The sequence below is a fragment of the Mus caroli genome, unplaced genomic scaffold (assembly GCF_978045245.1).
Source record: "Mus caroli unplaced genomic scaffold, Mus_caroli_1 scaffold_16, whole genome shotgun sequence".
NCBI classification, from domain to species: Eukaryota; Metazoa; Chordata; class Mammalia; order Rodentia; family Muridae; genus Mus; species Mus caroli.
Window position 1 is genome coordinate 24,827,238 of NW_028227271.1, and position 17,239 is coordinate 24,844,476.

General features: G+C 52.1%; 1 protein-coding gene across 3 annotated transcripts; it reads right to left on the reverse strand.

The window, feature by feature from the left end:
• Positions 1-1,399: 1,399 nt before the first annotated feature.
• On the reverse strand, positions 1,400-13,094 carry Maff (MAF bZIP transcription factor F). Of its 3 annotated transcripts, none has more exons than XM_021183045.3 (3): positions 12,294-12,547; positions 3,620-3,674; positions 1,400-3,218 (listed from the first exon to the last, which is right to left on the reverse strand). In XM_021183045.3, exons 1-3 carry the CDS (start codon positions 12,344-12,346, stop codon positions 2,784-2,786), a joined length of 543 nt encoding a protein of 180 aa, XP_021038704.1. In that variant the 5' UTR covers positions 12,347-12,547; the 3' UTR covers positions 1,400-2,783. The 3 variants fall into 3 exon arrangements, with proteins under 3 accessions (XP_021038704.1, XP_021038705.1, XP_021038706.1); XM_021183046.3 differs by lacking the exon at positions 12,294-12,547 and adding an exon at positions 12,784-13,094 and having other exon boundaries at positions 1,401-3,218; XM_021183047.3 differs by lacking the exon at positions 12,294-12,547 and adding an exon at positions 11,792-12,083 and having other exon boundaries at positions 1,401-3,218.
• Positions 13,095-17,239: the final 4,145 nt, after the last annotated feature.

Here is a 17,239-nt window from a genome sequence, read left to right on the forward strand (position 1 = left end):
TCTCCCCATCCCTGAGAGGGCTGGGCCTCAGTCCTTGGTTTTTTCCAGAGGCAGGTGGTCACCTCTTCTGTAAGGCATCTCCCAGAAGACTTGCACACCTGCCTCATCTTCTCTGAGCCAACCCTCCATCCTTAGGAACCAGGAGCCTAGGGCAGGGGTTCCTGGTCATGGGTACCTTCCCTGCATGCACCATGCCTTTCCAAGAGCCTGGCCTATGGGTGACAGGCATGGCTGGAATGCACGTGGGGGAGGGAACTTCCTAAGCAGCCTATAACCTGAAGGTCACCAGCCTACTTACAGTCATCTCCGCACACGCCCACCCCCACCCAATACCCCTTCCAGCTGCCAGGCCTGAGCTGAGCCTCTCAGGGAGAAATCTTGGCACAGCCCCAATCTGAGGGGGAGAAAGTTCTGTGGGTCCAGCCAAGCCACGTGATCCGGCTCTCCCCTCTGCCCCTTTCTTTGGCCTCTTCCCTCACACCCGGACTTGCCACATACAAGATTCCTCTAGCATCTGTTGTGCTTTTAGGGTTTGCAGCCCTTCTGGCTTTTCTAGACTAGTCCTCTATGGCACCTTTATAGTAAAGTGACCCCTCCGGGGGTCGGCCAATCCTTTCATAGGGGTTGTGTATCAGATATTTACATTATGATTCATAACAGCAGCAAGGTGACAGTTATGAAGTAGCAACAAATTATGGTTAGGGGTCACTACAACGTGAACTGTATTAAAAGGTCCCACCATTAGGAAGGTTGAGAACCAGTGTTTCAAAGTCAACTGGAGCTACAAGAAACCAGGCAGTACCACCCAGAAAAACCCTACTGCCCTGGCTGAAGACCAGAGGAGTCCACCCCTCGCCAGGATGGCAGAGTCAGTGAGTATGCATACAAACCCATCCCCTGACTGAGACTGAAGCCTAGCTCCCAGAACTCAGCAGTTCTCTCTCCCTGGCTCAAAAACACAGGGATGTAGTTCCCACAGGGCTGTAGAAAATCAGACTTGGGGCTGGAGAGATGGCTCAGTGGCTAAGAGCACCAACTGTCCAAAAAAAAAAAAAAAAAGCCGGGCGGTGGCGGCGCACGCCTTTAATCCCAGCACTTGGGAGGCAGAGGCAGGCGGATTTCTGAGTTCGAGGCCAGCCTGGTCTACAAAGTGAGTTCCAGGACAGCCAGGGCTATACAGAGAAACCCTGTCTCGAAAAACCAAAAAAAAAAAAAGAGCACCAACTGCTCTTCCAAAGGTCCTGAGTTCAAATCCCAGCAACCACATGGTGGCTCACAACCATCCGTTATGAGATCTGACGCCCTCTTCTGGTGTGTCTGAAGACAGCTACAGTGTACTTACATAAAATAATAAATCTTTAAAAAATATATATCAGACTTATGTGAAAGTAGAAGGAAGACAGTTTTCAAAGCTTAGGACCTATCTCTCCCTGGCTCTGTACAGTCTGAGCTCATTTCTTGCCTATTTCCATCCACACCTGCTTGTGAGAGCTAGCAATGGGATATAGCCTCCCCTCACCCAGAAGTCCCTTCCCACCCATCTGAGGCCACTCATTTAGAGCACACGCAAAATAGTCCAGGACATAACACTTCTCTTGTGGAAAAAGAGAACTTGACTTTATTCAGAAAGTCTACAAAATACTCAAGGCAGATAACTGGCTCACTTGAAGTCAGAAAATAAATAAACTCTGGGAGCTGGGCAAATTTAAAAAAAAAAAAAAAAAAGCTATTGTTGCCACCCAGCTCTCCCTAAATATAAGATTAAATGTGATTTATTTGTAGATATAAAATATAAGTCCAGCTCAGGGCCCACGTATTTTCCAGGGAAGAGGAGCTGGACTCTGGCTGGTGAGAATAACTTAGATTCGTGCAATAAATAAGAGTGTGGAAGAGTCAGCTGTATACAGTGTTGGGAAGGTGCTAGGGCTGGACTTCCCAGGGGGACAGTGATCAGCACCCTCAGACCACCACAGATACTCCGGACCAAAGTGGAAGCCGTAACTCCAAGTCACCCACACCCACCCCATTCCCCTGCATCAGGACTGTAGTGTTTGCCTCTCTCTACCAGTGGTCATCTCCATCCATCTTTCTCTGGCTGGCCTGCTCCTCACCTCGACCCTTTGTGTCACCTTCTCTCTCCTTCAGCTTCTTTCCCCACCACACAGACAGCTGTCTCCCAGGCCCGGGAGGCTCTCCTACCATATTATTCATTCCCGGGGTACTGTTCCCCCTGTGAAAGCCACGCTTGGAATGTTCATTAAGGCAGCTGTAAGAAGGCCCCACTTGGGTTTGTAGCTCAACAATTCCGTGCTCAGTGGCCTTAGGTCGTTTTGCCTGACAGCTTCCCCATGTGTCAACTGAGCTCCATTCCAAAGACTCAGCATGGGAAAGCCTGGCTTTCCCAAGTCCCAAGCACAGTTGGGAGGTCTGCTTCCCAGCAGGGCAGTCTCACAAGGCCACACCTAGTCCTGGGTCCTGGGAGGGTCGGAAGGGCATGCTGGCACAATCCAAAGCCTCTTCCACCAGCTCTCCTGGCCATTTCTACACGACCTCATTTTCAATTTGAGACGGACTTTCAGCCCAGGGGAAACTTAGAACCCTAACGCCTCCTCCCACCCCCAACTTAGCAAAGTTGCCCCTCCCCAGGGCCATCAGGTCCCGGTCTGGGGGCTTGCAAGAGTCAGAGCCCAGGAAAGGAATGTGAAGGAATGGGAAGCAGAAGGAATTCAGGCACTTGAGGAAGGGAGTGGGTTCCGAGGGGTGTGGTGGGGTGGGGGCGGGTACTAGGAGCAGGGGGCGGGGTCAGCAGCAGGAGCGGGGCCCGGCGCCGACTTGACGATGGTGATGACGCTGGCAGGCGCCACCAGTGCAGCGGGCCCGCGGGCGGCGGCCACGGAGCGCGCGAAGCCCTGCAGCGCTTCACACTTGCCGCGCAGCGCGTCGAGCTCCAGGCGCATGGCGGCGTTCTCGCGCGCCAGCTTGTCCACCTCGCGCTCCAGCTCGGACTTCTGCTTCTGCAGCTCCTCCTTCTGGCACACGCGCTTCACGCGGCAGCTGGCCGCGTAGCCGCGGTTCTTGAGTGTGCGGCGCCGCTGCTTCAGCCGCGTCACCTCCTCCGCCGACAGCCCGCGCAGGTTGCGGTTCAGCTCGCGCACCGATAGCCCCATCAGCGCTTCATCCGACAGGTGCGGCGTGTTCTCGCTCAACTCGCGCTTGACCTGAGGGCCGTGGGGAAACAGAGGCACGGGGCCCGTGCTTGAGGATGCCGCCCCACTTCCAATGGTGCCCCCCTTCTCATTGCGCCCCCCACTCTCCCCGTTTCGGCGGTTACTGGACTTGAGCCAAGACCTTGAAGGTTATCAGGACCAGCATCAGCCCACAGGAGGCCACCCAAGGCTCAAACTAACCACGCGCGTCAAGTCCTGGACCCAGCAGAGAAACCCAGCCTGGAAAGCCCCTTGCAATGGGGGAAGCGCGCTCAACAGGAAGTAACCTCCCTCTGTAGCCCCGTTGCTGCTGAGTGTCCTTTGGGGCTTCCAGGAAGGAAAGGGGAATTGGGATGTCGCTGCTCTACCAGGAGCAGCAGCAGAGAGAGAGTACAAGGAGCTAGCAGCCTCACCTTCAAGGCTTTGCTGGATAAGGGATCCACAGCCATTTTCGCAGAAAATGCAGACCTGGGAAAGAAAGAAGTTCAGGGTCACCTTGGTTGGTGTGTTTATGTTTTACTTACATGAATAAAATCCAATCCCCGGACCTGGCATTCAAGGCTTCTATCTCAGAATTGATAGCAACCTCCGCTGACCCCAACGGTCCAGCCTTCGCTCTTGCTCTCCCTGTATTGCCCCAGTTCCCCATAATGACTCATTATCTAGGTCTTTGCCCAGTGCCACCTTTTCAGAGGTGTCCTCTCTGACTACATCCCATCCCAATGGATGGTTTGTCCCTCCCCATCCCCTTCTCCACCGAAGTTCCCAGTTCACTGCAGCCTCTCCACACCAAGGTCAGTCAGTGCCTGTATACACTAGGTACTCAACAAATGTGAACTCTCCTTCCACTCTCCTTTCCCACATGGGGCCAGGGCATGCAACTTCTGGGTTTGTTTCAACTTCTTTTTACATTTATATGCACATTAGTCAGGCACACCAGAGCTGTGACAGTTGTGTGGAGCTCAGAGGATAATATGCAGGAGTCAGTTTTTTCCTTCCACCTGTGGGTTCTAAGGAATCCATCTCAGATCCTTGGGCCTGGCTGCAAGCCCCTTTTACCCACAGAGCCATCTCACCTGCCTTCTTTGTCTTAAAGACATGATCTTACCATGTAATCCAGGATGAACTTAAACTCACTATCCTCCTGCCTCTGGGAGTCCCAGACTCCCTGGGTCTGCCCATCACTGCTCAGCATGGTCCTAGAGCGTGGCTCGCAACCTTTCTAACGCTGCCACCTGTTAACAGTTCTTCATAGTGTGGTGACTCCTAACCATACAATTATTTTCATTGCTACTTCCTAACTGTAATTGTGTTTCTGTTAATGAATTGTAGTATAAATATCTGATATGCAGGATATCTGGTAGGTGACGCCTGTGAAAGAGTCATCCAACCTCCAAAGGGGACAAGACCCCCTTGTCCCCTTTAGGCTAAGAACAACTGCTCTAGAGGGAACAGCAGCTATCCCCTAGCCTAAAGCCAGCCCATTGGTCCTATAGAGCCTTCCCCACGAGCTGAGCTCGGAGCCTCACATTCCTTTAGTGGCCAATTTCTGAATAGCTGCAGTTTGCCATGGACAGGGACTGGGGAGACGAGTGGATAAAAACTGATGGAGGGAAGCTGGTGTGGTGCACGCCTGTATCCCGCACCCTGGAGGTAGAGGGCCAAGAAGGACTTCAAGGCCAGTGTTGGCTACATAGCAACTTCGAGGCCAGCCTGGGTTATGTGAGCCACCTCTCCAATCATTTTCCTTTTTTTCTGCACTCGAGATAGAACACACAATGCACAGACATGTATGCAGACAAAATACTCATACAAATAAATATTCAAAGGGCTGGAGAGATGGCTCAGAGGTTAAGAGCACTGACTGCTGTTCCGAAGGTCCTGAGTTCAAATCCCAGCAACCACATGGTAGCTCACAACCATCTGTAATGAGATCTGATGCCCTCTTCTGGTGTGCCTGAAGACAACTACAGTGTACTTACATATAATAATAAATAAATCTTTGGGCTAGAGCGAGTCGGGCCAGAGCGAGCGGGGGTCAACCACATGATGGCTCACAACCATCTTTACAGTACAGCGTACTCCTATACATAAATAAGTACATTTAAAAGGGCAAGTGGGAAACCCAGAGTTTGGATCCCCAAAAACCTATATAAATACGGGGTATGTGTGGTGTCCCACTTGTAATTCCAGACCAAGCTAACCCATATAAGACCACAAGCAGTCATGGACTGCAAGCACCAACCTCTGGCCTCCATACACACTTGCACCCTGTGTGCTGACACACACTGAGTCTTTACCACATGCATGCAGCACCATTTTGTCTGTCTGCCCTGTGAGGATGTCCCCTCTTCAACTGCAGGGACCTTGCTGAGTCCTCTATGGTTTCCCCAGGGCTGAGAAGAGTGTCTGTCTAGAGAAGATGCTCATGTGACAACTGTGAGACTCTCAGTGTGACTCAGGCCAAGGTGGGGACAGTCTGGGGCTTCTGAGGAAGAACTCCTACCAGGTCAGGGGTCTAGCAGCTCAGTCAGCAGGAAGGAGCTGGGCAGGAAAGGGAAGTTGGCCATTCAAGACAGTTTTGACTGAAACGGCTACTGTGGCCCCAGGGCTAGCAGGGTTTTCTGGGGCCCACTGGAGAGTTGAGGCTTAAAGCAGTGATCCCAACACTCAGGAGGGTCAAAGGTTCCAATCATCATAGAGATCGTGAATTCAAAGCCAGCCTGGGCTCCGTGAGACCCCGTCTCAAACAATCAAAACAAATCAAAGACTAAACAAGAGCCACCAGGCCAGCATGACCTCTCACATACCCTGTAATCCCCAGGGTTGGGGAGGCTGAAGCAGGAAGGATCACATTTTAGTTCACCCTTGGCTACATACCAAGTTCAAGGCCAGACTGGGCTATACAGCAAGACCCCATCTCTACAGAACAAAAAGCCATTGTGTCTCTCATGATGGATGTAGCTTGAAGAACTTGGGACTTGGGCAGGTGTGGGTTCTGGTGCTGATTCTGGGTGAAGGAGTCCACTTGACTTTACAGGAGTGCCTAGAACTTCTGATCATCCTGCCTCCATCATCTGAGGATTACAGGTGTGGGCCACTGTGCCTGCAGTGGCCTCTCTTTAAACAGTCCCCTGCCTGAGCCACACACTGGGGACCTGGGTGGGGGTGGTGCCTGTCCACCGAGAAAATCTGACATAACAAGGCCCACATGGACACTTCCTGCGGGCCCCATGGATCCCTACTAGCCAGGAGACAGTCCAGGCATCCATGCCGGGCTCCAGGCAGGCCCTGTGCCCAGCCCTACCCTGCTGGCCCCATTAGCCTGCCTCCCTCCATTCTGCCTGCTGCCTCTGGGAATCTCTTTCACTGCATCTCTCACTCTTGCCTTCTCCTCTCCAGACCACTGCCATCCTCTGATACCTCTCTGCTTTTCCCCTCAGTTTGTCCACCAGGTTCCTGCTCACCCTCTGTCTGTCCCCAGGGTAGGAAGTTTGCTAGGTGACCGCTGTCCCCTAGCCCTTCTTGCTTCAGCCTTTCTCCCTCAGTGGTGTCACCATCCATTTCCTTGCTGTCCCTACACCACACAGTTGAGTCAGCCTTGGGTGTTTGAGGTTCCCCAGCCAGGGCCCAACAGGGACAGGGAGCAGGTGAACAGGGGTGGGGAGTGGGGGTTGGTTGGAGTCTCTGTCATGGTCACCCAGCTGGTCAGTGTCTCAGCTGAGTTCCAAGATCAGCTTAGGGAAGCAAGCTGTGAGTCTAACTTGCTAGGCAGCTTCCTCATCCTCCTTACCATCTGCCCCTGCAGATGTCACACATGCCAGGAGAACTGGAGCAAGCACCAGGACCCCACCCATGTGACCTTTGGCCCGGATCAGGGTGTAGGAAACAGGGAAAGGGGCACAGGTTGGAAGGCAAGCCCAGAGTCCTGTCTGTGTATTCTCCAGGCTGTGCAATCTGGGGAGAGCTTCTTCTTTCTCTAGTAGATAGTAGATGGGTCTCTACTATCCCATCTGTAGAATGGGACAGTTTCTTCTACAGTTTTAGTGAGAACTTGTCATATAAATAAAGGGACAAGGAACAGCTGGGAACTTAGTAAAACTGCTAAGCCTGACCAGCTGTCAGGGCTGCAGCCAGCTCTGGGAACCAGCATAGCCAGCAAGGGTCACCTGCAGAACTGCATGTAGGAAAGGCCCTTGGTAGTGACCCAGAGAGGGACATTACTTGCTAGAAGCCACATAGCCACCTATCTGCAATAGGGCAGAATCCTAACACCAGGAAAATCTCAGGACTGGTTGGGTGTGTCCCTCCTCAAGACAATGTGTAGCCCGGCTGTCTTAGAACTCTCTTTGTAGACCAGGCTGGCCTTGAACTCAGAGATCCAACTACCTCTGCCTCCCAAGTGCTGGAATTAAAGGCATGCGGCTACCACTGTCTGGCTTCAGGACTAACTCTTGACCTACCATCATCTTCATGGTCTTTCTGATAATACTGCCAAGTAATGTGCCCAGAGAGGGTGACTGAGGGGACACAGCCACACAGGGCAGAGCCCAGGACTGAAGCTCCACTGAGCCAGACAGCTCCTCACAGTACACCCTTCTGTACAGTCCCTTCTCTGTGCCCTGTCTCCTCACCTCTGTGAAGAGGAAGCCAATTTGCCTGTGCTGCCTGAACCTGGGTTAGGCTGGCTAGGGACAGGACATGCAAAGGACAACGCATGTCCAGGCCTTCTTGCGGGTTGGGTGGAGCTGGGTAGGGGTGGAGGTGGGGGTATGGATAACTGCTTCATCAAGACACTTGGTGGAAGAAGGGGGTCTCTCCCGCAGAGGTTAATTAAGGACCTACTGGGTGCGGAGTACTGGAGTGCAGTGCCTATTCCAGAACCTTGGCAGCATAGCCTGGCTCCTCATCAGTCACCTGTCCTTCCTGAGCCTGGTTCCCCACCCCACCCCCACCCCCGCTTGTATAGTGAAGTCAGTGTGTAAAATGCCTTAGTGTGTAAAAAAGTCTTAGGTCAAGTCAGAGTCGGACTTGGGTGGCTGGGCCAGACAGTTCTAACCAGTCATCTGTTTCCAGTGAGTTGAAACAGCCCCAGTCTTTCAAAACCTCCCTGTTTTCTCCTCAAGGCCTTGGAATCCCTCTCTACACAGCCAGTCCCCTGTCCCCCTCCTCAGCTCCCGGCCCCCAAGACATGGGACCACAGCCATGTTCTTTAGAGACAATGAGTGCTTGGCCCTAGGAAGGCTGGGGACCTCCCCACCCTCCTCTGTCCCACCAGCCCCCACCCCTACCCCCACCCCCACCCCCCGTTCTAGTGTCAGGCTCCTCAGTAGCATCCTAGCCAGCCATGGAGGCCCACATTTGCCCAGGAATGTCCTAGCTCAGCAATCAGCCAGTCTCAGAGGGAACGTCCCAACAGGAGAAGGGGGATTTTCCCATCACCTTTGGCTTTTGGCTTCCAGCAACAGGTCCCAGTTTCCAGGACACAAGGACAGCCCGCTGCCACCAGTCTGCCTGACCCGGGGGGGGGGGGCGCCCTCAAGGCTCCTCTTCTTCCTGGGGAAGCCAGCAGGGCCAACTCCAAGTCTGAGGTTCCTAGTGTTCTTTGGAGACCCAGTTGTGAGCTCATTCTCAGGGAGATGACGGCTGCCCCGCCGCGGAGGGCCATGGCCTTCCTGTCCCTGTCTCTGGCCCCTGGCTGTACACCCGAGACATCCTGCAGACGGCCCACCCACTGGCATGGGCTCCTCTCTGGCTGAGGACAGAGGGGAAAAAATGTGTTTGCCTGGGTCTTGGCAGCCAGTGCGGCGGGGCGCCTCCTCCCTGCGGGAAGGGGCAAGGCTGAGAGAGGAGAGGCACGCAGGGAAGCAGCGGCCTTGGGTTCCAGCCCCATTCAGCTACCCACACACTCAGCGTGTGACTTTCAGGTTGTCAGCTCCCGGTTCTCTGGGCCTGGATTTCCCAACATGCCCAACCTCCCCTGAGCCTAAGGTACCACCCAGCAATGTCAATGTCTGAGTTTACAGTGTTAGAGTCTGGCCCAGCATAGAGCTCCATCCAATGCTGCTAGCAGGTTGGAGGCATGGGAGGAAAGGAAGGGAAACCAGGGAGGGCCTCCTGGAGGCAGAAGCATGAGAGCACAAGCAGCCAGTCTATGAGCCCTGACCTCCTTTCTCCTCCACCTGCACAGCTAAGGGCCACTTCCTCTTACCAGACCAAGACCACAGTGGCCTCACCATTGCTGTACCACCCCTTCCCCCTCCTCCGCCACTACCTCCAGTAGTGTCAAAGGGGTCACTAGAGACACAAACCTACAAACTTGACTTTGGAATGTTTTGAGACCTTGGGCAACTTGAGTGTGGTCTCGACATATGCCATAATCGAGGCCCTCAGGAGGCAGAGGTAGGAACACCAGAAATTCAAAGCCAGCTCGGCTACATAAGACCTTATATCAAAATAAAAAAATAAAAAATAAAAACAAAGATTGGGCTAAATCGATCGCTTAGTGGTCAAAGGACACTTGCTGCCTGTGCAGATGACCTACATTCTGTCCTTGGTACCACTTCAAGGGGACTATACTTGCCTGCGGCTACAGTTTCAGGGACCTGATACCCTCTGGCCTCCACAGGCATCCTCACTCGTGGTACGCATACATTCACTAAGGCGCAAACATCTACGTAAATAGAAAGTGAGGGTTTTTTTTTTTTTTTGGTTGGTTTTTTGAGACAGGGTTTCTCTGTATAGCCCTGGCTGTCCTGGAGCTCACTTTGTAGACCAGGCTGGCCTCGAACTCAGAAATCCACCTGCCTCTGCCTTTGCCTCCCAAGTGCTGAGATTAAAGGCGTGTGCCACCATGCCCGGCAGAAAATGAGTTTTAAAGAACCTTTGGGGGAAGAAAAACCAAAACCATAAACAAAATCAAAACCACAGAGCTCAAGCTACCAGCTGCCCCAGAGCACAGAGGCGCCTCTGGCTGCTACCATGTTCCCTCCATTCTCATAGCATCTTTTCCCCTAATAACCAACAAATGAGTAGATAGGATTTTCTATTGACTATTGGTCAAAAGGGCTCTGTGTGTGTGAAGAAGGAACTCCTCTGTACTCTACAGGACCTGCTCATTGGGGGTGGGAAGAGGGGGCTTTTTCAAGCCCTCAATAGCCCACAGTCCTGCTTTCTGCTTCCCTGGACCCAAGGTCCTCTTTCTACCTGTGTCACAGAGCTCAAGGACCTAGACCCATTGCTCATTTCTTCAACTAGCCACAGATGCAGGGAGTACCTACTGTCTGCCAGATCCTGTGCTGAGCCTTGAAGGCCCAAAGAAGAAATACAGCCCTTGTCCTCCTGGTTCCAGAGTCACTATCAGTCACCAAGTTCCTAGCTACATCCCCAGGGAAACCTTCCATGATTGACGCCAGCTAAGTAGAGCCCTGTTGCTACTTAAGCAAACTTGGCTTTCCCCATCATCCCGCCTATCTCAGCCGCTACACTGTATCTACTTCTTTGGTTCTTTTACTTTGTTTCCTAGAAGGCAATCTCTGGATCTGCCTATCAGCCTCACCCCCAACATCTGGCCCAGCAGCTTCCGGGGCACTGAAGCAACCCCGTACCACCACAGCCACAGACAAACTGGTCTGACCACCACGCTTCCTGCCACGGTGAGCATAACCCCTCACACCATGAGCTCAAATAAATTTGTCCTCCTTTCCAAAATAAATAAGGTGGAGAGACGGCTCAGTGGTTACGAACACTTGTTGCTCCTTCAGAGAAGACCCAGATTTGGTTCCCAGCAACCACATGACTGGTAACTACAATTCCAAGGGACCCAAGACCCTCTTCTGACCTCTGCTGGCACCAGGTACACACCCAGTGCAAACATATCCATGCAGACAAAATGCTCGTTAAACAAAAAAAGTGTCCCCTGGACACTCAAGGGAAAACAATCTTTCAATGCTAAGTTTCCATCTGTCAGTGAGCCAGTTAGCCATGTCCCCTCACCTCTGACCCCCCAGCTTTACTGGGAGATGTTTCTTGATGAGGTTTGAGGATGGACCCACATGATTCCTGCGAGCCTGGCTGCAACCCCCTAACTCCCAATTCTATCCGGCCCCGGGCCTTGGGATGTCCTCTGCTTTCCCTGTTTCCCCTGGAAAACAGGCTGTGCATCTCAGCTTCCAGAGCGTCTTGCAGAGCTCTCCTGCAATCATACTGCAGATGGGGACCCTGGAATCCTCACAGTGGTAGCAGAACTCACTGGGCTCAAAGTTAAAATATCACTGATTTCACCCCCTAACTAGTTCAGTTGCCACCTCCTCGGACTCCAGCACCCTCCGGTAGGGGAGGGGGCAAGAGGGAAAGTCTTGAGTGGGATCACAGGACTTCCCAGAACAGGTGTTTTCTGGCAGTGCTCCCCTCCCACATTAACCCTTCCCTCAGGAAGATCCGGGGTCAGCACTGGCTGCTGATCTTGCTGGGCGTGGGTAGACTCCAGGTGTGCCAGCTGACCCAGTCTTTAATTAGCCCTGGGGTCCAGGGTGGAAAGAGGGAGGATGATGGAGGGTGGAAGGGGCGGGAGAAAAATTCCAGACCTGGTGTGACCACCGATCGGTCTGCACAGAGGTCCAGTCTAAGGAGTCCAACCTGAGGAGTGTGACAGTGGGCCTCATGCCATCCTCCTGGAGCCAGCAGGTGCAGCCTCAAACACCCAGACCAGCCACAGTAGCCACCAGAATAGTCCGGGAGCCTTGTCTTCCCCAATCTGTGACAAGGTTTCTGGCCTTGCCTGTTTCTCCTGAGACTGGAAGAATGGGACAATCCAGGGGTGGACAGTCCATACTGAGCCGGAAAACCTGGGGCTAAGGAAGGACTCCCATGTACTAGGTTCCCAGATCCACCAGGTGGCCAGGAGAAGACTGGCTCGCTAACCTCTGCTCTATTCTAAGCTGCAGGCACCCGGGCTAGGCGAGGAACAAACACTGATGTCACATGGCTCCAGCCAGGGGAAACTCCAGAGACAACAGGGGCCGGGCAGTCCTGGCTGGTGGAGGGAGGATGACGGAGGGTGGAAGGGGCGGGAGAAAAATTCCAGACCTGGTGTGACCACCGATCTGGCCACTTCCTTCGCTCGGGTCCTTATTCCGCATTTGCTCCAGTGGACACTAGTGCGCACCCACTTCAAGATACACTTGGCTAGTGTCAGTCTCCAAGGAGCGCGTGCAGCCACACACACACGCACACACTCAAACACACACCCCGAAGTACACCGTGTGCACGCAGCCCGCAGAACTAAAGAACACAGCCGCACGCAAGCCACCGGGAGACGTAAACAAACCGCGCACACAAGGTGCTGGGCGCGGCTCCAGGGACTGTTCTCACCGAGTCACGTACGTGCACGCCCCGCCCCCGCCCCCGCCCCGGCTTCCTCCAGGGCCCGCGCACCGCTCCCAACCAGCCCCTCGGAGGCCCCTCCGGGAGCTGATGTTCAGGGGGCGCCGAAGGGGCAGGAGGACCACGCGCGGCCCAGGCAGGACCCGGAGCGCACACTCCTGGAGCTCGGTCCCCGTCCCTGACGCGTCCTTACCGCTCTCCGCCAGGCCCGGCGCTCAGTGCGCGCTTGTCGCGGCTGTCGCGGTGGCGGTCCCTGGCCGCTCTCGAGCCCCACTCCTCTCCGATCGGGACCGCAGTTCACTAGGAACCCGGCTCCGCGCAGCGCCGCTCTGAGTTTTGTTATGGGGCAGGCGGCGAAGGGGGCTGGAGCCGCGCGCAGTTGTAAGGCGAGCTTCCCGGAATTACTCACGCACAGGATTCCTTTCATTCATAAAAACCCAGTCATGCAGTGACGTCACCGCCCCAGCCGCCAGCGAGCCCCAGAGCGGCCGCCTGGAGCCGAGGCCCCGCCCACGCCCGAGTGAGGCGCCGCCCCCAGTAGGCCCCGCTGTAGAGGCCCACAGCCAGAGCCGCCAGGATTCTCCGTGCTGGGACTGTGTCCTCTGGATGCATTCACGTGACACCTCTGGAGAACGGCGTGGGTGGAGGTGTCATTTGCTTTGCTTTACAGTTCACTGTCTGGCCTCTTCTCTCGTCGATCTACATCCTTTGTCCGGATGACCTCATCCAGTCTCGTGGTTTTAAGTGCCTTCTCTGTACCTGTGAACCCTAGGTTTGTATTTCCGAAGCCACAGCAATTGCCTACCCCTGACCTTCACGTGGTGTCGGCTCCAGATCTTCAACCCTACCTCCACTCGCCCCAGGGACACTTTCCATGTGGGTCGATGTGCTTGCTTGTTACTAAATTCTGATGCCTAACGTTCAGCCCCCACAACTTCCAAGGTGGAAGGAGACAATGACTCCAGAAAGCTGACCTCTGATCTCCACATACTTAGAGCGGTGGAATGGGTCCACTCACACACAGACACATAACAAATAGGTGAATTTAAGGAAAACACAAAAGTTATAAGAAAAAGATGTTCAAAAAAATTACCTCTGAACTCAAGTTCTCAATTCTAGAAAAAACACAACCCTGTTCACCACCCCCCCACACACACACCCTTTTCCTACCTTCTAAAGAGCTGAGGCTGTGCCTGGCAAATAGTAGGTGCTCAACTAATGAAGAAATCCAGTAGACCTGTATGACATGAGGACCCCATGTGGCTAGATCCATCCCCCACATCCTCAGCCTAGGAGAACAAGGGAGCCAGGCTTCTGCATCCACACCCTACTGCCCACAGAAGTCGATCTTTTGGTAATGGCCAAGCAATGTTGTGCAATGCTGCGTTTAGCAGTGGGGTTGGCCTTCTCACACTGTCTTTCCAGTGGCAGAGTCATGAGACGCCCCACAAAAATGGTATCCTGGAAGAAGAGGCTTCAGGGCTCAAGTGGCTGGAGGAGAGAATGATTTGGGATCTATCACATCTTTTTATCTTTCAGTGAGACCTTTGTCCATGTCACTGATCTTTCTGGTAAGAGGGACTGGTGGGTAGGATGAAGGTGAGAGAGCTGAGGCCTCCCTGTTGGCTGTCCTGCCAGACTGCCCACTGTCACCCCCTCTACCAAACTCTGAGTCACAGGATGAAACAAGGCTACCGGACCCAGGACCCGTGAAGCCTTGAGTTCTTGCTCACTTGAGATGAAAGGGGAGACCAGTTGAGGGTGTCGCCTCCATCCCTTCTGAGGGTGTCACCTCCATCCCCTCTGACAGCCTGCAGAGGAAGGCAGGTCAGTGTGGGCACTGTCTGGGCCCTGGCCTGCTCAGGGTACTCTCTGTTTGATAAGCTGCCTTCCTGGAACACCTGGCCTGAGGCCACTCCCACTGCCTAAGTCTGGGACATCTTCAGCATTTAAACAGAGCAAGCCTGGAGTGTTCACACTGGTAGAAATTAAGAGACAAAAGCAGGGAAACCTGCCTTTTCTTTTCTCTTCCTTTCTTTTTTCTTCCTTCCTTCCCTCATCCTCGTCCTCGTCCTCCTTCCTCTTCCTCTTCTTCTTCTTCCTCCTCCTCCTCCTCCTCTTCTTCTTCTTGTTTTGTCTCAAGAGAGCACAATGGCCCTAGAAAATGACCATAGAGCCATCCCACTGTAATAAGATATTGCAATAGGGACCATCAGCAGATATGTGTGTTTGACAAGAAGCAAGATATTCATATACTTGGAGCCAGCCAAGATGGCTCAGAAGGTAAAGGCACTGTCACCCAAGGATGCAACTTTGATAACAAGAGTTTAATCCTCCAGAATCCATGTAAGTTCAAAGGAGAGTACTGACCCCACAGAGTTGCCTTCTGACCTCGCCATGTCACATACAAACACACAGACACACACACATAAACATACATAATACATACACACACATATACACTCACATACACAGACACATAAACACATAAGGAGAGAGAGGGAAGGAGGGGCAGGGAGGAAAGGAGCAGGATGAGAGAGGGAGAGAAAGATGATGGAGAATAAAGAATATGAATATGAATAAAGAAGATAATGAATAAACCTTTTTTTTTAAATTAAAAAAAAAAGGTATTTCTGGCTGGCGAGTTGGTTTAACAGTTAAGGGCACATTTACTCTTACGGAAGACCTGAGCTAGGTTCTCATCGCCCACATCATCTCCTGTAACCGCAGCTTCCCAGGTATCTGACAGCTCCCTCCAGCTGGCCACCTGTGCTCACATGTACATACCCACATGGACACACATATACACATAATCAAAGATATTTAAAAAATAGCCTTAAAGGGAGAGTCTCATAATTTCAAGGTAATTTCTCACCAGAGAACTATTAACTATTATTTTTATGTTTTTATTTTATGTATTACTAGCATGTGTGTATGTGTGTGTATGTGTGTGTGTATGTGTGTGTGTGTGTATGTGTGTGTGTATGTGTGTGTGTATGTGTGTATGTGTGTGTGTGTATGTGTGTGTGTGTGTGTGTGTATGTGTGTGTGTATGTGTGTGTGTATGTGTGTATGTGTGTGTGTGTGTGTATGTGTGTGTATGTGTGTGTATATGTGTGTATGTGTGTGTATGTGTGTGTGTATGTGTGTGTATGTGTGTGTATGTGTGTGTATGTGTGTGTGTATGTGTGTGTATATGTGTGTATGTGTGTGTATGTGTGTGTGTATGTGTGTGTGTATGTGTGTGTGTGTGTGTGTATGTGTGTGTGTATGTGTGTATGTGTGTGTGTGTATGTGTGTGTGTGTGTGTGTGTATGTGTGTGTGTATGTGTGTGTGTATGTGTGTATGTGTGTGTGTGTGTGTGTGTGTATGTGTGTGTATGTGTGTGTATATGTGTGTATGTGTGTGTATGTGTGTGTGTATGTGTGTGTATGTGTGTGTATGTGTGTGTGTATGTGTGTGTATATGTGTGTATGTGTGTGTATGTGTGTGTGTATGTGTGTGTGTATGTGTGTGTGTGTGTGTGTGTGTGTATGTGTGTGTGTGTGTGTGTGTGTGTGTGTATGTATGAGAGACTAGGTGAGAAGGCCAACATTCAGAAGTCAGTGCTCTCCTTCTACTGTGGGTTCCAGGGATCAAACTCTGGTCATCAGGCCGCCACAGCAAGCACTTTCCCAGGTGGAGCTTCTCCGCTGGCTTGAAAGAGTTCATTATTAACTATGGAAAGAGCATAGTGACTCTACAGTGGAGAAAATGGCAGACTCAGCCTTCCCTGAGTGATCCAAGCTAACACACCAGCAGGGGAACAAACAGATGGACTGGAGGACATGATAGCTCCTAGCAGACAGGACCATGGCCCCATCATGTAGCCCCGTTTCAATGGTTGTTCCGTGATGCTGTAGGAGACTGTTCATGATTTTAGGAAACACGACTGTACTTGGAAGGAAGGCTTTTTTAAAAAAAAAATACATTTATTGTATTTTATGCATAAATGTTTGCTGTGTATGCTTATTTGTACCCCGTGTAAACAGGGCCCTTAGACACTGTCTTAGCCAGGGTTTCTATTCCTGCACAAACATCATGACCAAGAAGCAAGTTGGAGAGGAAAGGGTTTATTCAGCTTACAATTCCATACTGCTGTTCATCACCAAGGAAGTCAGGACTGGAACTCAAGCAGGTCAGGAAGCAGGAGCTGATGCAGAGGCCATGGAGGGATGTTCTTTATTGGCTTGCTTCCCCTGGCTTGTTCAGCCTGCTCTCTTATAGACCTAAGACTACCAGCCCAGAGATGGTCCCACCCACAAGGTGCCTTTCCCCTTGATCACTAATTGAGAAAATGCCTTACAGTTGGATCTCCTGGAGACATTTCCTCAACTGAAGCTCCTTTCTCTGTGAAAACTCCAGCTGTGTCAAAACTAGCCAGTACAGACACCAAGCAGGGCATCAGATACCCCAGAAATGGAGTTAGAGATGCTTGTGAGCTGCTCTGTGGGTACTGTGTCCTCTGAAGTATCAGTAAAGTGCTGTCTCTCCAGGCCCTTGATAAGAGATTTAAAGACTCATAAGTTAAAATAAGGTCTTTAGCGTAGACTCCGACTTCATCTGAGTTCAGTCCTTAGAAGAAATGGGAATGTTGATACACAGAGAA

What these genes read in the sequence shown, in the direction of transcription:
- Maff (XM_021183045.3), bottom strand. Translation starts at nt 12,346, where the DNA reads ATGCGGAATAAGGACCCGAGCGAAGGAAGTGGCCAGATCGGTGGTCAC. An exon ending in CAGATCGGTGGTCACACCAG is followed by an intron (nt 3,675 to 12,293) that starts GTCTGGAATTTT and finishes TTTCTTTCCCAG; the next exon opens with GTCTGCATTTTCTGCGAAAA. An exon ending in TATCCAGCAAAGCCTTGAAG is followed by an intron (nt 3,219 to 3,619) that starts GTGAGGCTGCTA and finishes CACGGCCCTCAG; the next exon opens with GTCAAGCGCGAGTTGAGCGA.